Consider the following 22,160-nt stretch of genomic DNA (forward strand, 5'->3'; position numbering starts at 1 on the left):
TTGACGTAGCCCGCGCGCTCCCGGGTCCGGTCCCTAGCAACGCCGAGTGGCTTTGTGTTTACTCGAATTTTGGCAAGCCCGACACATTCGCATCATTCTCTCAGAATTGCTCTATACCACACCACACTCGGCATATTGCACATTCGAAGACATTGGCTATGGCAGCCGTCATGAACACGCCCAGCCATGCGCGCTTTGGTGCCTCTTTCGGCGCAGGCGGTCTGCAAGGTCCCTACCTCACTCCCGATCCGCCATCAATGGTCGACCAGCTGCCTAGCATCAAGTTTGGCTTCGACGACTTGCGCGACCGCATGGCTCGCTTCACTGCCCGCTTCGACGACTTCATCGAGCAGGGTCGTAAGCGCGTTCTGGAGGAGCGCAACCATTTCCGTATCAACATGTCCGAGATTCAAGGTCAGTCGTGCCTTTGTCCCATCCACTGCCAGGTTGAGAGTATACTGACTCTTTTGCCCTCTACAGAATCGCAACGAGCAAGACGTCGAGAACTCGAAGACATGTCTAACAAGTCCATCGCCCACCAAAACACCCTAGACAAGGAAGCACAAGAGCACGACGAGATGCAGCAGCAAATTGAGGAGCTTGACATGCAGCGTCAGAACCATGAAGCCCACCGCGATCACCTCCGCTCGCAAATCTCCTCGCTGCAGAAAGCCATCCACACACGTCGCCAGGCCCAACACCACCATCAGCGACAGCTCGACAACCAAGCACGACACAACCGACCCGAACTACACTTCTGGGAGTCACACTTATGCATGCGTATCGAGGGTCTGGGAATTGACGACAGGATCAAGTTCGTCTACACACACGTCGATGAGAGGGATTGGGACCGTCAGTGCGCCTTTGAACTCAACATGGAGACAAAGGACTACCAGGTCATAGCAGTCCAACCAGCATTGGATGACGAGGCTGTTGATGCCGTGGTGGAGCGTCTGAATGAGACGAGAGATCTGGCTGCCTTCCTCAAAGCAATGCGCGCCTTGTTTACCGCATCCATCAGGCGTTGATTGGTCTCTGCCTTGTGTTTACGTCGCGTTACGAATAATGATGATTTATGTCTCTTCTTGTTTCCTGACAAGAACTGTTTCCTCAACATCTGTTCTCTACTCTTGTTTATCGTGTCTTGTCCGTGTGTTGCCAAAGCTTGCAGCTCCAAGTGGAGACGCCCGGCCGAAGACAAACAGTGCCATCCGTCCTCGTTCATCTCTCGCTACGTTCACAATCACAAGACCAACCATGCCGCCAACAGAAGATAAGCGCAAGGCTGCGCGTGAGACTATTGACATTCTCTACGAGATTTCCTCCTTACTCGTAAGTCGCCGTGTCCCTTGCATATTTTGGTCGACGCGATGAGCGCAGTCGATTTTACACGACCACATCAACATTCAATTTGCCATCTTACTAACGGGAAGAATCCACCACATTAGAATACCAACTTGGACCGCCAATCATTGTCTTACTGTGTCTCGCTCATTGAAAATGGCGTAAATCCGGATGCATTGGCCGTAAGTCTTCAAGCCCGCTCATTCATCAATCACCATCGTCCACGATACATGTGGTCTTTGATAGAACATGACAACTGACTAGATCCTTTAGACTGTCATCAAAGATCTCCGGGACCGCAATGGTGTTGCTACAGAACCTCGCGAAAAATGATGATTGCACACCCTTCATCACCTCCCTCCGTTGACCGTCGGCGTTTTGCGGCGGTTTCTTCTTTTATGATACCCTACCTTTTTTCTTCCCTTTTATTAGTTTTATATCTCGGTCATGTTGAGAAAAATGATCACACACTTTATCGACTCATTCCTTGACCTTTCCCAGAAACATCAGATCAAGCCTTGATCGACTTGTTGCAAACAAAAAGAGCGCCCAACCACTTCCATAGAACAGCAGCTCACAACTTTGAGTCGCTTCTAGCTTGCGCGAGACGTACACGTAAACAAAGGCGTCTGATATGCTCGGTCGAGAATCTGATCCTCTGCACCTCGAGATTCGAATCACTCAGCCGATTACTGGAGATGTTGCAAGGCAATAGGTTGTGTTTAAAAAGACATTGAGAAATTTTTGTGCTACTGTCCACGCTCTTCGCTATGACGATTCTCCCTTTTGATACATGCAAAACATCAGCAATTTTCCATTCAGAACCCACCAGGGATACTGATTTGACTTTCCCGCCCTTCTGTCTGGTCTCCCAACGTCGACTGTACAGCCAATATCGTCCTCAAAATCCTCACCACGGCATCAGTGTGCTGGAAGGTAAGTAAAATCGAACACCTGATTGCGAGTGCTACCATCCACTTCTTGGTTGCCAGCACTTCCACGTCTTGATCGTCTGCGTCATGGCACGCTGCTCCCGTCACCAGCGTGCACCAGAATAATATCCCGACCATACTGTCCCAGCAGTTGGACAGGTCCGTACTAGCAAGGTGGTCTCGGATCTGTAGCACGATATTGAGTGTGCCGTTTTGTCTCGGAAAGCTGCGGGCGGCGGTAGAGAATGGTGTGCTGCAGTGGATAGCGGTGGCATATAGGAGTGCGCAGAGGCGTGTTGCTTCATAGACGGCGTCGTTATGGGCTTCGAGCGCCACGATCTGATCTGTGGCGTTACTTTTTTTTCTGTGTAGAGCTTGTGCTTCTTGCTCCGTGTAGGTTTTTCTTGGGATAGCAGGGCCACATATCTCCTCGGGGAAAGTGTCTACTGCAGAGGCGTTTTGTAGGGCCAGGACGGCTTGGGTGAGATCTCGGGTTAGATTTATTAGGTCCAACGTGTCTTCATCACAGCGTCGCGTTCGACCTAGAGTATGGTGGAGACCTGCTGGATAGTATAGAGGGGATTCGGGTATTGCAGATATACGGTCTCGTACTGAGGAGTTGGAGATGTGACGAGCGTAGTCGAGATATTGTTGTCGAGGCTTAGTTTCGCGAAACACGGAAAGCTCGAAAATCTCACTATGCTACTGATTAGCTTTTGGTTGTGGACGGTTTCCTATGAGATGTTGTAGGTGAACTCACATGGTGACCATAGCAGCCAGGAGACCATCACCCCCCAGTTGGTCCAAACCTCCTCTGTACTCTACCATCGTGTGAAGCCCCTCTTCGTGCCACTGCAAAGCCTGATCACATGCTACGATCATCTCACCATAGAGAAGATGCAAGACTGAAACTATGTTCGCATCACTACAGCAAGTTTCCGGGTCCGACAGACCCTCGCTAATCAGCTGTACGGTCTGCTCTCTGACAGTAAGTGTCCTTACAGACTCTATAGAGTTGGACGTTTTCACATTAGAAAAGTCCATTTGCATCATGTCGAGATAGGCAGATGATATGCACAAGGTACTCAGGAATGCCGCTCGGCCGGCGAACAGCATCGGAGCCCACCTTTTGCACATTGCCTGGCTTCCGAAATATGTAGTGCCTAGATATTGCATGTCAGTCGTTACTCATCCGCTAGCGAACATAACATACAGTTGTGTTTCAGCATGCGGACGTCAACGTGCTCTCCGTCAAACTTCGGTGTTGCGTTGAAGACATCCAGTCTCGCACCAATGCCGGCCAATTCAGCCTTGGAAGCGAGATATGGCGTCAGTAGTTCTATCTCTGCATCACACCGAGATGTTGGTGGGTCTTGTGGAATCTGGGCTCTCGATGTTATTTTTGGGGAAGGAAAGGCAGAGTTAATTGCCGAATCTCTCGCACGCGGCGATTGACTTCTCCTCTCCGATGTATCGGATCTCTTCCTTGAATCTGCTGACGCACCAGGTATGACACGGCCTGCTCTTGAGATCCGGCGTACACGAGAGTCGGTACTGTTTGGATTGCGACGCTCTTTGATGAGGTAGTCATTCATGACCTGTATTCGAACATTCCTCATCATCTCTTTATCCCTGGACTGATTTGGATCGGTGATCATGATCCATGTAAGGTTTGATAGTTGGTTCCCATCTTCTTGTCCGATGTCTTGTTCGGTGGGTGATGGAGATCGTCTAGACACTCTCCGGTTTATCATCATGGTCACGACCGTGTTGACCTCAACTTCGGGGGGGAGGACTGTTCGGATTACAGCTTTGATGGCGTCCGCTAGCTGGTGTGGTGTAACCGAGTGTCTGTGAGAGTGAGCCTGGTATCCTTGTATGGTAGTTGACTTCTCTTTATTTCATCTTGAAGTAGTAGAATGAGCAAGCTAGTTCATGTTGTATTAGTATGAGCAAATGATTGCAACATTGGCGAGATGACTGGGTCGAGCTATTCCAGATCGAAGTATAAAGAAAAGATTGTTGATGTAGACACCATAGTCAATAATAGGCAGGGACGGCGCAGTCAAGAGGCTGTGGACGTCTAGGCATGCTAAGAAATGCAGTCATTCGAAAAGTAAAAGGTAACCGGAAGCGTTAAATGAAGCACCTCAGGCTACCACAGGCGTATGCATGGGATACTTTTCGATTTCCGGGAACGCCGAAGACAGACTTTCAGGGATGGAAGCAGCCATCCAACCGCCAGATTTTGGGTCGTCTCCAGCAGTCCGTGGATTGAGACCGGGGTACATGTAGCGAATGACGAGTGCTTCTTCCCTCAAGCTGCAACAGTAGCAGATCATGGTAGTATTCCACTCACCTTTCAAACTCAACTACAAATCTTCTTGTTGTATATCGAATCTGCGGTGAACAAACCTGTCGATATCGGAGACATGCCTGGTGATACGACACTGCCACATACGTAGCGCAATGCTCTGTCCTGGTTGCGTGTCACACGGACGCCCCAAAGTAGAGAATGGGCCAAGAGATAGCACATAACGTAGACCGGTTGCTGTGGAGTGATGATGATTGTATTGGGATCGGTTATAGCAGAGGTTCTGATCGGGCGGCTAGCAAGACGAGACGAGAGCTTCTCCATTTTCCTAGACAGGTGGGTGGTGTAGAAGCTGCGTGACAAGCTTTCGGCTCTGGCATGCACGAGGTTCCCACGCGAGTGTCAAGCCTTCAGCTCCCCTGTGAATCTCTACCTGTCATTGCCACCACTGTTTGCGCCATTTCAGAGGCAGTGCCACTGGGAAACAATCATACCCTAATGCTTTCTGGACTATTGCAATTCGACTTCGTTTGAAATAGCTTCAAGGTGTTGCGATCGAGATGGATATTTGGCGGGCCGTCCCAAAGCAGCAAATAGTCAAAACAGATGCGAGGACCCCGCCTGAAGCTTTTTTGTTTACTTTCTGGCGTCATTGATCAAGGACCACCATCTGCGATTTCGTCTTCCCGGAGCCTTAAAATACAATCAGACCGCCACGATCAAAACAAAATATATGCGTTCCACGCGACATGCAGCCCTATTATAAGGCTGCTACCCATGCATGTGTTCTTGTGACCAGGGCAGAGGTACCTATCTCATGAGTACCTTGCTGTGTCCGCGAAATAATCTTGCGCACAGGAATCAGGATTCCGACTAGCATTCACTATGATGCTGCCACCACTGTGCCCATCAGACCTATCAGACGTCTGGACTGCTGCACCATCTGAGTCGCCGTTATCGTCGAATGTCATGACGTTCTCATCTCCACCATCCGAGGAGCTGTATGTGGTGGTATCAGGCTCGGCGGTCTTCAGCCCAGCCCGGACGAGGACAGTCTTCAGAAGGTTTCCTGTCTCGTCAATGCCAACCAGGAAACGAGCAAGTTCTTTGCAGAGGTCCCAATCGCCCTCTTCTCTAGCTCTTTTGAGTAGAGTTGATATCTGACGTGCGCTAAAGCTACCTTCGTCAAAGGCATGCAGAATGAGCAGATAGCTTCCCGCGGTCTTGAGCATGTCTTTTTGAAGAGATTCTTCGAACAATTCCACCACGGGAGGCAAGTAACGAAACAAAGTTTCCCAACTTCGCAATTCTGTCTTACGTGTGCATCCAGCGACAATGTCAAGATATGTTGGGAAGGAAGATAGAAAGGACAGCACACTCGGAAGAAGTGCTGCCTCCAGAGACTCTGGAGGAGTATCTACCTCGTCGTCCAGGACATCATGGAGCAGCACTTCTAAGGCATGATTGAAGTAGGGAAGCTTTTGGTACGAATGCGAAAGATGGAGCGCAGCGGGCGAATCATACTGGGCTAGATGGTGCCGCAGGAGAGATGGTATTGACAGATGCGTGCGCTGGTTGAGGCGGTAGAACGCAAAGTTAATGTCTCGTCGTTGGACCAAGTCAGACTCTAGACCAGTCAGGAGGCCCTTCTCCACAATTGCAGATAGGGGGTAAAAGTCGGTCTCAATAGCGACCGTGGGCGCCACATCACGCCCGTGCTCCGTGAGAGCGGATGAGAGCACATCGAGTACGTCGGACCATGCATGCATCGACGTGCCATCAAAGTACCACAGAGAGTCTCGCAAGCTGTGGCCTAGAACATCAACAGGGATATAGCTGTTATCAGAACCACTTTCAAGAAGACTTGGTGATGAGGTCGAGGGCGGCTGCTCTCTAGATAATGTGTAGAACTCCACGTTGTGTGCTATGACGCGCATGTCGTATTTCAGCTCTCCATGTTCGTTCGCTGAGGGCTGCAACAACACCAACTTGGCGTCGACAAGGAACAGAACGGAAGCTGTAGCAACGTCGTGAGATGGATCGCCGTTATCTAAAGAGGACTTGTAAGCAAAACGAAGGTTCACAGAGTCTGTATACATACCTCGTTGGTCCTCGGGTAAAATCCAGCTGATAGCGCGAACGCGAGGGGGAGCCCTGATTATGCCGTGGAAGGCGATTTGGCCAACCTGAGCAAGTTTGACAGTCTTGGCCGACGAGACGAATATATAGTGGAGCAGAATGTTCTCATATGTATACACCAGCAGAGAATCTTCTCCAGACGTGGCCATACATACCACCGGATATGCAAGGACTTCAGTGTGCAGTACTTGAGAATTGGTCAGAGTCTTCTCTCGCGAATAAAGCCGGACCTATCCAGTCAGTAATTGGTCGCGGTCGACATGTAGGAAAGCATACCTCGTAACTACTGCCTGACTCCACAGCAGCCACAAGAATGTGTTGCCACCAGCACATACCACCTCTCACAGTGAAGCTGTTCTCGGCGATTGGATCCTCGAAACTCTTCCATCGCCCACTTCCAACGCTATAGTGGGCCAACCCTCGTCTTCCGGCTACAGCGAGATATCGTGCATCTGCAGAGACAACGCTGAGTCGAATAGGCCACTGATATGCGAGATAGGCTTGTGGGACTTGGACAGTCTGCCACAAGGAGATGTCCCCAGATATCGTCGTGTGGTCCGAGGTCTCGAATCCTTTGTACAGCATTAGACTGGTGCTTCCTTGCAGGAGAGATCTAGAGATGTTGGGCATGCCGAAGCAACCCGTCACACTGCTGCGCATCATCTCGACGACATGCAATTCACGTCTAGCGGGGCCTAGCAGCAGGATCTCTGCACCGCCACCTACCCAGAATCCAGCGCGTACTCCACAGAGCCACTCTTCAGCATTGGACTCGGCAACAGACCGATCCGCACCGAATGTGTTCGCGCCTAGCTTGCCGTAAACACTCCACATGGCCCACCCTTGATCGTAGCCCGCAAACAGACAGTAGCCATCGGGAGACCAACTCAAGAAGGTGAGATTACCAGAGGATGCTTCTGAGACAGGCAGCTTCAATTCGTGCGATGGCGGGATATTACCAACATAATCTTTTGCGGAGTACACTTGAATCGTGCCGTTTGAGCATCCAATAGCTATTAGCGAGAATCGAGCATTGATCGCAGACTTTGTAGCAAAACGACCTTTGGGCTCAGGAGAATGGAAGCAGAATCCTCTGAATAAACTCTTCGCGTTGACTGGGTCAGCACTTGACCCAGACAATCTCTGGACAGCATACGCTCGGCCATCATCTGTCACCCATGTGTGCAGGTTCATAGGTCTATCATATGACATATCAGTGACTGAAGGTCTACCGACAAGCCAAGACATTCGTTTAAGAAGTTCAGTGTTGTGAGAAGAGCCTGAGCTATCTGGCGTCCAGCGGATACATTGGATGGCTGCAGGCTTGACAGTAGTCACGACAAGCTCGTCATCCAGCACAAGGGCTCGGGAGATACCAGCGTCTATTCTGATAACCATGCGGAATCGGATGCTGACTTCTTTGATGCCTTCCCCTTCGGCAGGTCCGACATCCGGGGTAAGATTAGGTCTCTTGGTATAAGCTTCATTGCTTGACCTACGGACGTGGGACCCGGAAGAAGTGATGATTGAGGTTTGGTATACTCTGGCAGCAGGATCGATGGCCAAGGAGTATGTGATTAGGAAGCCCTTTTGGGTTTGAACAATAACTATAAGGGCGTCTGGGCGCAGCAGGAGAGATGTGTTGGGACCGTATGTTTCGAGGGAATGATCCGACCTTGCGACTGTCGCAAGCAGAGCGGTAGGCTTGGTTTGCCACACGCTGAGCGATGAGGCCGTGATTGTGGTGAAGATGTTGCCAGCGCGAGATGTTTTAATGTCCACTATATCCTGCTCTTCTGCACTGCTGGCATCGTCCACAGCAGGACTCGCCGCGACTAGAGGTTCAAAGGGCGTTTGGTCATGTTCCAGGACCAAAGGTGTGAGTTGGCCAGCATCAGGCGAGAGAGGTGTGACGGCGAGCTTGTCGGCATCATCGTGGTCGGGAGTGGGTAGGTTGGTGCTGCGGGTTACATGCTTAGAAGCAGCATAAGTCTTGGGCGCCCCAATGGGCCAGTACATGGCCGATTATGATGCTATCACACCGCATTTGCGCAATGGCATACGGCTTGTGTCAGACCTGCAGCAATGATCGCGTTTGCTGCCGGCCCAGGGGAGTTGGAGTGAGAGCTTGGACTGACGACAGACCACTCTGATCTCGCGACCAAGATATGCAATGTGAGTGCAATATATAAACTTGTAAGCTGGAGCTAGCACCAACCAATACCAGCACAGCTGGCCCATCTTCATTGGTCTAGTGGTCATGATTTCCGCTTGTCAAGAGTAATCTCGTCAAGCGCGGGAGACCAGGGTTCGATTCCCTGATGGAGAGCATCGATTTTTGTTTTTGTTCTGTCAGTACCTATATCGTACAACAGTAGCGATCTGCTCTGCGCAATCCATAGCCCTCTTACTACGACAGATCCAGCACAATGTGGTTAACTGTATCCCATGTTGGTCGTGCAACAAAGGCGCTATGTGTTGCGCTATTACGAATCTAGTTATTAGAAATGGAACTTTCGGCTCTCGCTAATTACTCGTACACTTCATTCTCACGAAACCAACCAGAATAACAATTAGAAATCATGAAGATGCCTTGTCGCAATACAGAACGAACACTACCCTTGCATAATACTGCTCTACTTTTCTCTGTTACGCCATAGCCTGCCTTTGCATGTTGCACCGAGAACCAGACACGATTGATGGATGACAGTGGCTTTCTTACTCCTCACCACATAGATGACTTGCCCTAGCCGGGCACAAATTCTTCAGCGGGGTCTATCTTTCATCATTGGATCATTTCAAACATAGTCGCCAATCTTGTTCAATCCCTTGAGCGAGCCGAGACTGAGAGCCAGTCCCTGCGATCTGCTTCTTATCCGCACGAATCCAGTCACGGTGTCGCCTTCTTGCTCGACACTAAGGTTGGCCAAAGCGTCCTCGCCTAGTTTCCATTAGCTTCACATTGCATGCAAAAAAAGACATGTTAGAGCCGACTTACCGAATACACTCCTGGCATATAAGTTGGCGCTCAGGAATTGACAGTCTCCGCTCAGACTTGCGTCCGGTGTTAGACAGCTCATATTTGTGACCTTCATCAGGCCCTTGAGGAAGTCGCGTAGACCCTTGTTGGCGGGCAATTTCGTGTTGATGTTGACCTTGTTCTCCCATTCAAACTCGGTCCACATAGTTCTGAACTGTGTCTCTGTGCAGTGAGCTGGCTGAATGTAATCCATGATGTCAACGTGAACGTCGTTCAAGATCACGACACTCTGGTCTGTGGATGAGGCGCCCTCGTAGACAACATTTCCGAAGATGACGCCGGTATCTGTGGAAGACACCTTGATGGTGGCCTGAACGTTGAGGAAATCCAGAGGCGACAGATTTTGTGTTGTTGGTCTTTCGACAACCTTCAAGTCACCAAGTGTAGCAAACTCAACCGAAAGGTTTTGCAAAGTGTCCTGGGTCTGGTTGACCAGCAAAACATCAAGGATGATGTCAAATTGATGTACCTGCACGTATGCTTCAGCATACACAGGATCGGAGAATCCAGTAAGCTGCACGACACGGCTGAGCTTGGAGCTGAGATCTTCCGTAGCAGAGTCACCACCGGTAGCTTTCTCCAGGTCGAGCTGAATCTCGTCTGCGCCATCAACAGCGTTCTTCTTACTGAGTTGACGAATAGACACAACGTCGTCGACCTGGATGGCGTTCTTGGCCTTGCTAAGAGCATCCTTTTCGGCACGCTTCTTCTCCTCAACGTTGACCATGTCCCTGAAAGCTTTCCTAGTATCGTTGAGGAAAGCGTTCTCAAGCTCACGCTTCTGTGCAAATTCTGCCAGCGATCTGACACAAGACATGATGCGATCGATGGAGTCCTCGTCGATGGGGTGCTTGACGAATTGTGACTGTCCTGCCCGGATGATCGAGATCATGATAAGCATAGCTTCAGCACGGAGAGCATTTGTTCTAGCCTCATCGTCCGAGATCTCGCTGTGACGCATTACAAGCTTTGTCAATGTCGAAGCCAGCACGCTGGCGAGATAGTAGTCGCCGTCTAGGATAAGTTGTCTCAAAGGAGGCTTCTGTGCGGCCTTGACGGCCTCTAATTTGGCCTTGACAGCAGACTGGCTGGTCAAAGCACTCTCGGTAGCATACGTGCCATCGGCAAGGACCTTTCGTGAACCAGTGGGGGCAGTCTTTGCGTTACCATTGACCTGGTCGTTCAAGTTCGGCTCACCATCGGGCTGTTCCTCAAGAAGTCGTTGCTCGGAAGCAAGAATGGGGATTTCTCCCAAGCTGGCTCTGATGTGCTTCCAAGCTTCGCGGATATCGTTCGCTTCCAGAGAATACTCTCCAATGATCCAAAGTGATCCACGGTAGACCTTTCCAGCACGGACTTCGCTGAGGGTAGAAACCAAACGGCCGACGATGGTCGCTCTGAGTTTGGGGAACTTCTCGACGACCTCCTTAACAAACTGAATGACATCAACTGCAGATGCGTTGTTGAAATCTGCGATTGAGTCCATCAATAGACCAACAACGCTGGCAGCGACCTCGGAGAACTTGATGGCGCACTGGTGAATGGAGTGAATGAGTAGAGATCGGTATTCGTTGTTCTAGAAAGATTGTCAGTGTTGGGCTATTTCGCAGATGTGGGTTGCGTACCTTCTCGTACTGCTCGTCCACGGTCTTGGAGAGCTCTTTCTTCAAGAGCAATACCACTTCCTCTACGTTCTTGCTTGAGACCATGTCCATGGCGATGCTAAGGGCCTTTCTACGGACGTCGAGATCAGGGCTGGACAGAACACGCAGGATCTCCATAGTCAAGTCGTCGAGGATACCCTCATTGACGCGGCGCAGCTGATTGACCTTTTCAAGGACAATGAGTTTGACGTTGTTGTCCGACTCTTTGATGCTCAGTTCGATGAACTTGGCAGCGGCGGCCTTGACTGCGACGGGGTTGCTGGTGAGAGCTGTGAGGGAGAAAGCGGCTTCGTACACGACGGTTGATTCCTTGGCTTCGAGGAGATCAAAGATCAGACGGAGATAACGTGCCTGGGAACAGAAGCTTTAGCAGAGGATTCTGTATGGCTATTCGGTGTACTGACCTTGTTTTGAGAGTTTGTGACTGCGTCCTTGCGGATGAACTCTAGCTCGACAAGCTGGAGCAACTCGTCTGCATTGGGGATACCTTCGAAGACGGAGCTCAGGTACTCAAGGGCCTGGTCATGGCTGATTGAGATCAGAGCGGCAAAGGCGTTTCTTTTGCAGGTAGCATCACTCTCGGACTCGAGGAAGGTCTGGAGAAGCTCAGGAGCATCGGGCATAAGAGCCTCGTTGTGTTGGTAGATGGAGGCAATTGCGAAGACGGCATTCTTGCGGACGTATGAGTGGCGGTGTTCGAGACATTGGCGGGCAGGTGCGAGGAGTGGTTCGATGAGTTCGGCATCGCGAAGCTTGCACAGGAAGCGAAGGGTATTTCCACGGATGTATTCGTTGGCGTGCTGCAGATCCATACGGATGCCGTTACTGCAGAATGGTGTGGTCAGCGAGAAGGTCTTGTTGTGTTGAACAGAGTAGATAGCATCCTTACCAGACCAAGATCATCTCTTGCTTCAACTTGCCGCCGGCATCGTGCTTGGGGCACACCTCGTAGTACATGTATAACAGCTTCTTCAGGGCCTTGCTCTTGGACGGCATGACGAAGCGGATAATGTGCATCAGCAGTGCGGGCATTGGGTCGCCGTTGAGCATGATTGTCAAGATGCGCTTCATCGTCTCTTGCTTGGACTCGTCGGTGCCCTTCTCCAGTTGGTTCTTGAGGTCCTGCAGCGACGGCTGGTCGGCCGTGTTGTCTTGGTGCACCAAGCTGTACGCATGATCGAGGAAGGTCGCCATTGTTGCTTATGTCTTTCAGTAAACCATGCACGCGGGGTGCAAGTATAGGAGGCTTGTCCTGGTAGTAGTGCGGATCCCCTGGTCTGTAGTCCTATGAGCGGGATTGCGCGGCGCGGTCTGAGTCGGAAGCGAGAGACTGAGACGGATCGACAGAGAGGTAGGGAGAGTTCGGGAGCTGGCGATTGGAAAGATGCGAGAGACAGGCGGACACGGATGTAAATTGTTGCTCTCCTAGGCGGCTTAGTTGTCAGGAGCTGCTCCTGCTCCTTGGGCTACGTTTACAAACCCCCGACTTCCGCTAACCAAAATAAGCCATCTCCTCCATCTCCCACCAACCGCCGCATCCCATCGCGTCTTTATCCAGTTGCGCATCACAACCACACACTCATCATGGCGAGCAACGAGCCGTTCTATCTGCGTTACTAGTAAGTTGTCTGCCTACTTCCATGAATTTGCGGACTTCGCAATGCTCTTTTGCGCCGCATTATCATATTTCTTGAGTCTCTCTTTTCAGAAAATCATTGCTTACATCACCATAGCTCAGGCCATTCCGGTAGATTCGGACATGAGTTTTTGGGTATATTTCGCCTTCTCTGCAAATCATTTCGTGGTTATTGATCTCTTTACCAGAGTTCGACTTCCGCGCTCTAGGCGATGGCCGCTCTGCCTCGGCGCGTTATGCCAACAACTCAAACTACCGCAACGACTCATTGATCCGAAAAGAGAGTATGTTCAATCGACTATCGACTTGCGCCTTCCTTAGCTGACATCTCAAGTGTGTGTGAGCTCACTCATGATCGAGGAGATCAAGCGCATCATCAAGGATAGCGAGATTCTGAAGTATGCTTTGCAGGACCTAGCTCAGGAGACATGACCTTAACGTATCGACAGAGAAGACGACACGAAATGGCCACAGAAGAACAAGGACGGTAGACAGGAACTTGAGATTCGTTTGGGCAACGAGCATATCTCTTTCGAGGTCAACATCCTACTCACTACTTTACTCAGCTCGCCGTACTGACTCCCCTTCTAGACCGCAAAGATTGGATCCCTCGTCGACGTTAACGAGTCAGAGGACCCAGAAGGACTCCGTGTGTTTTACTACCTTGTGCAAGATCTGAAGGCGCTTGTGTTCTCCTTGATCGCACTCCACTTCAAGGTATATTTCTGAATGAGTATCAAATCAAGGACAGTGTTGCTTACAATTACGCAGATCAAGCCCATTTAGATTCGGAACCATACACTCCCAATAGACGGAGGAGAGAACGGCGTTCAGGTATCTCAAAAACTTTTACAACAATCACCATTCCCGGAATTCATGTTCATCCAAATTTGATACAGGAATTCGCCGTCTGTCACGAGGATTTGGCAGGGACAACTGGCTTTGATTTGGCCCTGCGATCGTCGGGGTGGCTCTCCAATTCGAATTCCGAGAGCTGTACAACAATCAAAGTCGGCTTGGGGCATGAATACAATGGTAGTCGTAAAGGTCTGACAAGACTGGACAAACAAGATAGCACGTGTTGAGTGCACACTGCACACTGTCTGTAGGGCTACGCACGGATGCGCTGAAGACGGCGACATGGACTCTTCGGACTCGGCCCAGGCCAAAGAAGTTAAGGTTACCCCGGAGGCAATGATGGGCTTGGCAAGTGCAGCGTCAAGGATGGTGACTTCTTTCTCATTGACACTTCCGCAAACCAAACACTGCCTTTCTCCTGCGCTAACCTTCCTATGTTTCTAATTTATTGACTGCGTGCCACCCTTGTCACTCTTGATACTCGACCCTGTTCAATACCGCGATAGCCATTCTTCTCTGTTCGATCTTTCTCGCGCAACATGCCCACGCCCCATGACGAAACGCAACCCACGCCCATCGATATCTCCGCGTCGAGTGCAACTCACGCGACTTGCCCACCAGAAGATCGCTTGACCCTCCCACAACCAGGCGAACATGTCTCGCCATCTTCCGATCAGAGTCGTAATCTCGTGACCGAATCTGTCGCACAAATGCCCACACCTGAAGAGGATCAGGACCCCGAGTCAACCATGTCGGAGACACCCACAAAACCCGTGGACCTCGATGAGGATCATCTATCGACAGAGGCGCGACTACCAACTCCCTCCAGTCCAGTGAACGATGAACCAAAAGAGACCGATACACGAACCACACCGTCAACCTCGGCACATGCCTCTCCCGCCTATTCGAGTTATCCCCTTAGCAGAACAAGAGTTCGTACAACCTCGACATGCAGTGACTTCCGCCGCTGACGTTGTGCCCCATCAGCTGATACCTTGCTTGACATCGTCCTTCTTCCAATCGGGCAGCAAATTTCGAGGGACACAGCAGTCGGACCGTCAGACCTATGACGTGCAGGTCGAGATAAAGCATGTCGATATGGAAGAGTCGTTCGTTTGCGGTTACCTGCGCATCCAAGGTATGTGGTCAATGACAGCGGCTGCCGACTTATTGTACTGACACTAGCTAGGCCTCACCGATGACCATCCAACATTGACCACATACTTTGAGGGCGAGATAATCGGTACGAAACACTCATTTAGAACCGCACATCCGGAATGGGGGTCTACGGAAAAGGTTGACATGCAACACTGGGCTCGATTTCCGCCATGGAAGCCACTGGCCAAGCAGGCCAAGTCGCCCAACTTTACCTGTCAGGATTTCGCTCAACGTGAGCATCTTTTCATGAGGTGGAAAGAGTACTTCTTGGTGCCAGATCACAAGGTCAAATCCATCACTGGGGCAAGCTTTGAAGGCTTCTACTACATCTGCTTTAACCAACGCAACGGTTCGGTCTCTGGAATCTATTTCCACTCCAGGAGTGAAAAGTATGTTGCCATACCCACGCGGGCCGGCCTTGGAACTGACTTCTGATCCAGATACCAACAACTCGAATTGGTACACGTAGAAGACAGGGGCTGCATTGGTGCCGTCGAGTTCCGATAGCTCACACGGGGCGTCGGTCATGAAGAAATGACTTGGGAATGGGTATGATATCTGGCTGACACATGGGTCTTTGTTGGACTCTTCTGTACATTGTGGCGTTTGTGAGGTTCTCGTTTGTGCATTTCATCAGGATCCATGATATATTGACATGGCCAATCATCGCCGTAGTCTCGGGTGGACTATCAGGCAAGAAGATGAGTTTGTTGTTCCCTTCACTGTACATAGTTTCTGTTCGCATCTGTCCGATGCAATTCGCTCTTTCGGCGTCTGATCACTCCTCTGCCGATTGCGGTACATCCACCACAGGAACAATTCTCGGAACCCGCACGACGAATTGGCGATCGCGGATCGTCTTTGGGGTATGTGATCTGCGGGAAGTTAAGCGTTTGGCTAGGGATATTTAGCATGTTGTGCGGATTTTGTGCAGGCTTATTTACTTATGCTGTCCCGAGGTCTCGGAAGTCGCTCCTTCATGATGGAAATCGACATCGACGAGACCACCCGAGAATGCCGGATCATCCTCGATGTCCAGTACAATTTCCATGGAGACCTCGGATCTCATTATGCACCAATCATATCGCCGATGACTGCCTGTATGTGTACATGTACGGCCCCCCTTGAGTATCTCTACAGTAGCTTCTCCGCGTCGTCACAACCCCGATTCGAGGTGATCACGTATTCGGAAATTCTCTCACGGCCGTCTTCTCCTTCCTTCCCCTTGGCTAGCTACAGCCCTCCATCACCATGGCTTGTTCACAAGAACCAACTACACCCAAGAACGGTTCTGCGACGGCCTCGAAACCACAGTTCAAAGTGTCGAAACAAGCCGACGTCCGACACACGAGTGATGCCCACGTCCTCCCTGTGCAAGAAGCTTCGAATGCAGACGTGCCGAGCTGCAGAGGTCTTTCAGAAAGCACAAAAGCCTTGGCTAGACAGCTGTTGAACCTGGAACAAGGCTCAGGCCACGACTACGATCCTGATGTGTTTCCCGCCTCCACGAGATGGCTTATGAATTCGGTCAATGAGACTGAAAGGGCACTGGCAAGCTCGCAACAAACGTCTTTTCTCACCGAGACTGCGGTACGCAAACACAACAAGAAGTGCATCTTCTTGGAGAAAGACAGTGATGATGAGAACGATGCCAAAGATACACCCGAGGACAAACCAGAGGGCAAACCAAAGGAGCGTCAAGCCCGTCGAATCGATGCCTGGGTGTCAGAACAAATTGAAGGCAGCGATGCGACTCCTTGAATGGGCAACAGTAGCTTTCTGGCTCACAAACGCGCCGTCGTTCTCCTGGAAATGCCGCTCTTGCTACTTCTTCCTGACTTCAACCAACCTTGGAGGCTACCAACCTCTTGAAGAGCGTGAATTGTCATGGTCAAATGGTAGCGTGCACTGGGACTTACAGTACTTCCAGGTTTGGAAAGTTTGGCATAAACACCCATATCGCAAGCCCTCGGACCGGTCCAGAGGACAGATTCCTCCTCGTCAAAAATATTGTAGCGATCAATACGGCACTACTTGCGGATTCTACACTTGAAGTATTTGAACACATTGTATTCGTCGGCATAGCATACCGTACATGCTGTCTGAATATACACAATCGGATTGTGACACAACTCTGCATCTCGTCCATACATACATCTGCTGGACCATGTTACTGCACTCTCACAGAACAGATCGAGGCCAAGAGAACCGCTGGGAGTATAAGCACAGATGGCCTTGCCAAGTGTGTCATCCAGGGAGCTCTTTTGGCTGGTGACCTCCTCCGCGCAGGAGGCCACAGAGTCAATTGTAATGAAAGAAACAGTCTGTTATTCACGATATTAGCAGGAGGCTGTCACTTTGACAGGGGCTACACATACATCGAGAGCGCCCTCATGGGAACGCAGAACAGCAGCGACAGGGCCGAGGAAGATGCCTTCCAGCAGACCGGACTTTCCAATCACAACCTTGAGAAGCTCTTGGTGGGCCTGCACAAAAGTCGAATAGGCCGAGCATACTTGCCTTTGGGCTGTCTCATCGGAGACTGGGGGCATGCTTCCAACAGTCTGGATATCGGCAGTCTCCTTCTCGATGAAAGCTCGGAAGTCGTCGATGATAGGCGTTACAAGACAAATCAGAACATTGTACTTTGATGTCAGCACGGGAGGTAAGATGGTACCTGGAAAGGGTTGGATTGCCTCTTAGCGATCAGACCGCCGGCTTTGATGGCGCTGATCTGGGGTGTGAAGGTCTTGGACATTTGAGTAAGCTCGCTGAGTTGCTGAATGAGAAGATCAGAGGTCGCATCGCGCTTCATGACACCAGCATAGGCGGAAGTGGCGAAGAGGGCCATCACAGGTGCGGCAATAGTCGAGAAACGCATCTTGGGATAAAGATTGTACGACACAGAGTTGGACTTACTTGTAGGATTGGTGAGGATGTTGAAGATGATGTAGGAGAACAGCAGTCTCGTGGCCTCTTTATATATATACGTCAAGCTCGCATTACAGTGCGAGCTCGTTGACTTCATGTTTTGGAGATCCCTCTGCAAAGTCCAATTCAGGACGTCAAGTGCCATCGGTGACATTGTGATTTTCAAGAGCCAATCCAAAGCAGGACGAGATGGGCAGACGCAACACACAGATCATCATACCAGAGTAGGATCAAGGGTCATACACATGCCAGTCGTCCACCCTCGTGTCTGCCTGCCCTCGGCCGCTCGGGGGAGCTTAAACGCGGCCAAACGTGGGGATTCTGTGTACAGCCGCGTCCAGCCGACGGAAGCCGTAGACACTATCGGTGGTGTAAAGGTCGCCAGATAAATAACTGGACCTGTCCTGAGTGCTGTCAGAGTCAGTCCTTGTTACTCTTTTCTCCGTTGTATCAGTCTTCTGTTAGTCATTCACCATCATGGCCGCCAGGATCACCCTCCAGAGCTACCTCAAGGCTCCCAAGACGACATCCCTCGCCAATGGCATCAAGAACACGCGCAGTATCGCGACCTTCAAGGTGCCAGCGGTGAACAACGAGCCCAATGTATGTTTTGATCATGCGAAGAAGACGCAACAGTGAAGCTGACCAAGATGCGAAGCCTACTTACTCCAGAGGTACTGTGGACCGCGAAAAGCTCGCAGCTGCTCTGAAGAGCTTCAGACAGCAAGCTCCCATTGATGTGCCTGTCAAGATTGCCGGCAAGACTGTAGGAACAAGGTCGATCCGAGTTGCAAGAGCAAAGAACTAAGACATTGGCAGATCTCCAACCAGACCAAGCTCTCGCAATCCGACCCTTCGGCCCACGCCAACTCTGTTGCATCCTACAGCAACGCCTCCTCCCAGGACGTCTCAGCTGCCATCGATGCCGCTCTGGCCGCTAAGCCAGCATGGGAGAACCTTCCCTTTGCCGACCGTGCTGCCGTCTTTCTCAAGGCCGCCGACCTGATTGCTGGCAAATACCGCTACGAAATCATGGCTGCTACCATGGCCGGCCAGGGCAAGAACGCATACCAGGCTGAGATCGATGCCGCTGCTGAGCTTTGCGACTTCCTCCGCTTCAACGTTCAGTATGCTCAAGACACATACGCTCACCAGCCCACACACAACTCCCCCGGAGTCTGGAACCGTGTCGAGTACCGTCCTCTCGAGGGCTTCGTTTATGCTGTATCGCCTTTCAACTTCACTGCCATTGGAGGCAACCTTGCGTGTGCCCCTGCTCTGATGGGCAACGTCGTCGTCTGGAAGCCCTCGCCCGCCGCCATGGCTTCCAACTACCTTCTCTACAAGATCCTTCTCGAGGCTGGCCTTCCCGAAGGTGTCATTCAGTTCATCCCCGGTGATGCTGCAGAGGTAACCAAGGTTGTCCTCGCCCACCGTCAATTCGCTGCTCTCCACTTCACCGGCTCCACTTCTGTCTTCCGTAGCCTGTACGGTCAGATCGCCAATGGAGTTGCTGAGGGCCGCTACCAGGGCTACCCTCGTATCGTCGGTGAGACTGGTGGTAAGAACTTCCATCTCATCCACCCCTCAGCCGATGTCTCCAACGCCGTCATCAACACCGTCCGTGGTGCATTCGAGTACCAAGGTCAGAAGTGCTCTGCCACTTCCCGCGCATACTTCCCTGCCTCGCTATGGAGCAGCGTGAAGGAGGGTCTCAAGTCCGAGACCGAGAAGCTGAAGATTGGCGACCCCGAGGACTACTCCAACTTCATCGGACCCGTCATCCACCAAGGCAGTTTCGACAAGTTGAGCAAGGTCATCGACGAGGCCAAGAACGACTCTGAGCTCGAGCTCATCGTCGGCGGCAAGTATGACGGCTCAAAGGGCTTCTACATCCACCCCACCATCTATGCCACAAGTAACCCCAACCACCCTCTTCTCAAGCAAGAGCTTTTCGGCCCCGTCCTCTGCGTCTACGTCTACGACGACGCTGCTCCCAACGCCTTTGCCAACATCTGCAAGGACATTGACGCCTCTTCCGACTATGCCTTGACTGGTGCAGTGTTTGCTCAAGACCGCTATGCCATCCGCTTCGCCGAAGAAGCTCTCCGCAACACCGCTGGTAACTTCTACATCAACGTCAAGTCTACCGGAGCTGTTGTTGGTCAGCAGCCTTTCGGTGGTGCCAGAGCAAGCGGTACCAACGACAAGGCTGGCAGTGCAAACCTTTTGGCTCGCTTCGTCAGCATGCGTGCCATCAAGGAGGACTTTGTCGGCAGCAACCAGGTCATCTACCCCAGCAATGAGGTTTAAGAGGAGACGACTGATGATGCCTTGGTTTTCATGTATAAAAGAAAGGAAGAAGCAGCATATGGGATGGGTCTAAAAGGCGATCTTTGGCGTTTTCACTTCTTTTGTTTATACCTTTTTTCTCTTTCTTCTTGGGAAATCCTCCTTCGGGAGTACAGTTTAGGATGAATAGCTTGGATAGAGCTCAAATACATGATGATGAATGTTCAAAATGGAAAATGGTTGTTTCGTATTTACATATTACATCAAACAACGATCGTTGTTCTGGACATTGTTGTTCTCTTCCGTGAACAATACAACATGACATGGGAGGCATTAATGTGCCTACAAAGACTCTCATGGACGGACGATGCTTCGATCCTCATCTCTCTCCTTCTTAACCAACCCTCCTCAAGGACGCCATAAACGCCTCGCTATTGTTGCGCGCAGATATCTGGCCACGTGTGAAGAAGCACTTTTGCCAAATGCACTCTTACTCTCGTCGATATATTTAAAATTGCAGGTCCCGACACCATGACCTCTTCTTTCTTTCTCCCCCTCAACACCATCACTTCATAGCTGCAAAGAGAGATCACGGTGGGGCGTCTGGCTTCAGCTCATTTGTATCTCCTTGGCCTGCCTTTGGGCGGCCTCGACACCCTCGGGCGCTTGACGGTAGAGGACGATTTCGCTTTGCTTGAAGTAGCGGCGGGCGTCTTCGTCGATGAGGACGAGGGAGAGGTAGTAGCGTGTCGAGTATTTCTTGTTTACTTCGCGGAAGGTGGGCGTTAGGTCGAAGCCTCCGAGGAAGAGACGGATGGGGATCGTTTCGCCGCGAGAGGGTGAGCCGTCCATGATCTGTAAATAAGTGTCAGTATGTGTCTAGGCTGTGTAAGCAATGCTCAAGGGCTAGACGTACCTCGAAGCGTACAAGCGTTTCGCTCTCGTTGTATTGATTCGGCGGCACGCCTGTTGTCTCGCGACGGATGATGCTAAGTTCCATGTGCTTGATCTTCAGACGAACCAGTAGGAAATAAATACGGCCGACAATGACATCCTTCAGGTGGTACTTGCTCTTGCTGTATTCGAACTCGATATGCAGACAGTCCTCGATGCCGACATCCATCTTGATGACGCTGTTGGTCTCTGGCGGCATGCGGTACGAGTAGACCCAGAGATCCTTTTCGCGCACAACGTCCTGCATACGGCGACTCACGGTGACGCGTACAAAATAGCGTAGACGCACGTTGACACCCGAATAACTCTCGTACGGCTTCTCGACGTTCTTGAAGGTGAAGGGGAAGGTCTGGGGATGTTGTAGGTCTCCGGGTGCGGCCAGCTCTGTTTGCATGGACAAGAACTCGTGGTGAGTGCCACGGTCGAAGAACATTTCGATCGTACCAATGAATTGGACCTTGATACCAGTGTGCTCCAAACGCTTGCCGTCTTTCGGACGGACGGTGACGGCGCCTTTGACACTCTCACCGTCTAAATATAAGGGAGCCTTTTCGCGACGGTTCTTGTCCATCTTGACGTCGACCATGGCGCGTTCGTCGGCATCTTCGAGTACAATGTCTATGTCCAAGGGAGTTGACCAGAACAGCGACATGTTGGGCGATGATGTGGGCCTCGGCGGATGTCGCGGGGTGAGGTTGAATAGAGAGATGCAAGAGTTGAGTACACGATCGATATGGCCAGGGAAGGAGCGATCGAGGCGACAATTGGACTGGTTGGGTTTGTGATTGCGTATGTGGAAGGAACGGGGACAGCGACGGGATGCTGCTGGCTATGACCGAGCGAGTCGCGACTGCTCCAGCCTCCACTGACCGAGAGCTCATGTGCCAGGCTGCCAGCA

General features: G+C 51.2%; 11 protein-coding genes across 11 annotated transcripts; 6 read left to right on the forward strand and 5 right to left on the reverse strand.

Annotated features, from left to right (window-relative positions):
- Positions 1 to 170: 170 nt before the first annotated feature.
- AUEXF2481DRAFT_5877 (uncharacterized protein) lies at positions 171 to 1,028 on the forward strand (the record flags this gene model as incomplete). Its single annotated transcript, XM_013487316.1, has 2 exons — positions 171 to 414; positions 481 to 1,028. 2 exons carry the CDS (start codon positions 171 to 173, stop codon positions 1,026 to 1,028), a joined length of 792 nt encoding a protein of 263 aa, XP_013342770.1.
- Positions 1,029 to 1,200: 172 nt separating this feature from the next.
- On the forward strand, positions 1,201 to 1,817 carry AUEXF2481DRAFT_40974 (uncharacterized protein). The gene is made up of 3 exons (XM_013487423.1): positions 1,201 to 1,332; positions 1,449 to 1,526; positions 1,618 to 1,817. The coding sequence occupies exons 1-3, from the start codon at positions 1,258 to 1,260 to the stop codon at positions 1,675 to 1,677; spliced, it is 213 nt and encodes a 70-aa protein (XP_013342877.1). The 5' UTR covers positions 1,201 to 1,257; the 3' UTR covers positions 1,678 to 1,817.
- Positions 1,818 to 2,162: 345 nt separating this feature from the next.
- On the reverse strand, positions 2,163 to 4,033 carry AUEXF2481DRAFT_30366 (uncharacterized protein; the record flags this gene model as incomplete). The annotated part of the gene is made up of 3 exons (XM_013487372.1): positions 2,163 to 2,973; positions 3,037 to 3,439; positions 3,490 to 4,033. 3 exons carry the CDS (start codon positions 4,031 to 4,033, stop codon positions 2,163 to 2,165), a joined length of 1,758 nt encoding a protein of 585 aa, XP_013342826.1.
- Positions 4,034 to 5,405: 1,372 nt separating this feature from the next.
- Positions 5,406 to 8,748, reverse strand: AUEXF2481DRAFT_66408 (uncharacterized protein; the record flags this gene model as incomplete). The annotated part of the gene is made up of 3 exons (XM_013487484.1): positions 5,406 to 6,640; positions 6,692 to 6,959; positions 7,006 to 8,748. 3 exons carry the CDS (start codon positions 8,746 to 8,748, stop codon positions 5,406 to 5,408), a joined length of 3,246 nt encoding a protein of 1,081 aa, XP_013342938.1.
- A 448-nt stretch (positions 8,749 to 9,196) lies between these two features.
- On the reverse strand, positions 9,197 to 12,864 carry AUEXF2481DRAFT_40976 (uncharacterized protein). The gene is made up of 5 exons (XM_013487424.1): positions 12,323 to 12,864; positions 11,838 to 12,258; positions 11,395 to 11,784; positions 9,728 to 11,345; positions 9,197 to 9,670 (listed from the first exon to the last, which is right to left on the reverse strand). Exons 1-5 carry the CDS (start codon positions 12,625 to 12,627, stop codon positions 9,528 to 9,530), a joined length of 2,877 nt encoding a protein of 958 aa, XP_013342878.1. The 5' UTR covers positions 12,628 to 12,864; the 3' UTR covers positions 9,197 to 9,527.
- Positions 12,865 to 13,017: 153 nt separating this feature from the next.
- On the forward strand, positions 13,018 to 13,798 carry AUEXF2481DRAFT_66555 (uncharacterized protein; the record flags this gene model as incomplete). Its single annotated transcript, XM_013487498.1, has 6 exons — positions 13,018 to 13,052; positions 13,167 to 13,204; positions 13,258 to 13,353; positions 13,404 to 13,467; positions 13,519 to 13,606; positions 13,661 to 13,798. 6 exons carry the CDS (start codon positions 13,018 to 13,020, stop codon positions 13,796 to 13,798), a joined length of 459 nt encoding a protein of 152 aa, XP_013342952.1.
- A 315-nt stretch (positions 13,799 to 14,113) lies between these two features.
- On the forward strand, positions 14,114 to 15,964 carry AUEXF2481DRAFT_272052 (uncharacterized protein). The gene is made up of 4 exons (XM_013487559.1): positions 14,114 to 14,859; positions 14,915 to 15,065; positions 15,117 to 15,474; positions 15,526 to 15,964. The coding sequence occupies exons 1-4, from the start codon at positions 14,467 to 14,469 to the stop codon at positions 15,590 to 15,592; spliced, it is 969 nt and encodes a 322-aa protein (XP_013343013.1). The 5' UTR covers positions 14,114 to 14,466; the 3' UTR covers positions 15,593 to 15,964.
- A 372-nt stretch (positions 15,965 to 16,336) lies between these two features.
- AUEXF2481DRAFT_5883 (uncharacterized protein) lies at positions 16,337 to 16,846 on the forward strand (the record flags this gene model as incomplete). The annotated part of the gene is made up of 1 exon (XM_013487317.1): positions 16,337 to 16,846. One exon carries the CDS (start codon positions 16,337 to 16,339, stop codon positions 16,844 to 16,846), a length of 510 nt encoding a protein of 169 aa, XP_013342771.1.
- Positions 16,847 to 17,115: 269 nt separating this feature from the next.
- Positions 17,116 to 18,170, reverse strand: AUEXF2481DRAFT_5884 (uncharacterized protein; the record flags this gene model as incomplete). The annotated part of the gene is made up of 3 exons (XM_013487318.1): positions 17,116 to 17,409; positions 17,464 to 17,730; positions 17,763 to 18,170. The coding sequence occupies 3 exons, from the start codon at positions 18,168 to 18,170 to the stop codon at positions 17,116 to 17,118; spliced, it is 969 nt and encodes a 322-aa protein (XP_013342772.1).
- A 323-nt stretch (positions 18,171 to 18,493) lies between these two features.
- AUEXF2481DRAFT_66633 (uncharacterized protein) lies at positions 18,494 to 20,329 on the forward strand (the record flags this gene model as incomplete). Its single annotated transcript, XM_013487508.1, has 3 exons — positions 18,494 to 18,619; positions 18,675 to 18,782; positions 18,836 to 20,329. The coding sequence occupies 3 exons, from the start codon at positions 18,494 to 18,496 to the stop codon at positions 20,327 to 20,329; spliced, it is 1,728 nt and encodes a 575-aa protein (XP_013342962.1).
- Positions 20,330 to 20,801: 472 nt separating this feature from the next.
- Positions 20,802 to 21,989, reverse strand: AUEXF2481DRAFT_98583 (uncharacterized protein). The gene is made up of 2 exons (XM_013487560.1): positions 21,225 to 21,989; positions 20,802 to 21,163 (listed from the first exon to the last, which is right to left on the reverse strand). Exons 1-2 carry the CDS (start codon positions 21,912 to 21,914, stop codon positions 20,918 to 20,920), a joined length of 936 nt encoding a protein of 311 aa, XP_013343014.1. The 5' UTR covers positions 21,915 to 21,989; the 3' UTR covers positions 20,802 to 20,917.
- Between the last annotated feature and the right edge of the window lie 171 nt (positions 21,990 to 22,160).

Source organism: Aureobasidium subglaciale (assembly GCF_000721755.1).
Source record: "Aureobasidium subglaciale EXF-2481 unplaced genomic scaffold scaffold_13, whole genome shotgun sequence".
NCBI lineage: Eukaryota > Fungi > Ascomycota > Dothideomycetes > Dothideales > Saccotheciaceae > Aureobasidium > Aureobasidium subglaciale.

What these genes read in the sequence shown, in the direction of transcription:
- AUEXF2481DRAFT_40974 (XM_013487423.1), top strand. Translation starts at nt 1,258, where the DNA reads ATGCCGCCAACAGAAGATAAGCGCAAGGCTGCGCGTGAGACTATTGAC. An exon ending in ACGAGATTTCCTCCTTACTC is followed by an intron (nt 1,333 to 1,448) that starts GTAAGTCGCCGT and finishes CCACCACATTAG; the next exon opens with AATACCAACTTGGACCGCCA. An exon ending in TAAATCCGGATGCATTGGCC is followed by an intron (nt 1,527 to 1,617) that starts GTAAGTCTTCAA and finishes TAGATCCTTTAG; the next exon opens with ACTGTCATCAAAGATCTCCG.
- AUEXF2481DRAFT_40976 (XM_013487424.1), bottom strand. Translation starts at nt 12,627, where the DNA reads ATGGCGACCTTCCTCGATCATGCGTACAGCTTGGTGCACCAAGACAAC. An exon ending in CAAGAGATGATCTTGGTCTG is followed by an intron (nt 12,259 to 12,322) that starts GTAAGGATGCTA and finishes ACCATTCTGCAG; the next exon opens with TAACGGCATCCGTATGGATC. An exon ending in TCACAAACTCTCAAAACAAG is followed by an intron (nt 11,785 to 11,837) that starts GTCAGTACACCG and finishes TTCTGTTCCCAG; the next exon opens with GCACGTTATCTCCGTCTGAT.
- AUEXF2481DRAFT_272052 (XM_013487559.1), top strand. Translation starts at nt 14,467, where the DNA reads ATGCCCACGCCCCATGACGAAACGCAACCCACGCCCATCGATATCTCC. An exon ending in ATCCCCTTAGCAGAACAAGA is followed by an intron (nt 14,860 to 14,914) that starts GTTCGTACAACC and finishes GTGCCCCATCAG; the next exon opens with CTGATACCTTGCTTGACATC. An exon ending in CGGTTACCTGCGCATCCAAG is followed by an intron (nt 15,066 to 15,116) that starts GTATGTGGTCAA and finishes GACACTAGCTAG; the next exon opens with GCCTCACCGATGACCATCCA.
- AUEXF2481DRAFT_98583 (XM_013487560.1), bottom strand. Translation starts at nt 21,914, where the DNA reads ATGTCGCTGTTCTGGTCAACTCCCTTGGACATAGACATTGTACTCGAA. An exon ending in AAACGCTTGTACGCTTCGAG is followed by an intron (nt 21,164 to 21,224) that starts GTACGTCTAGCC and finishes ACTTATTTACAG; the next exon opens with ATCATGGACGGCTCACCCTC.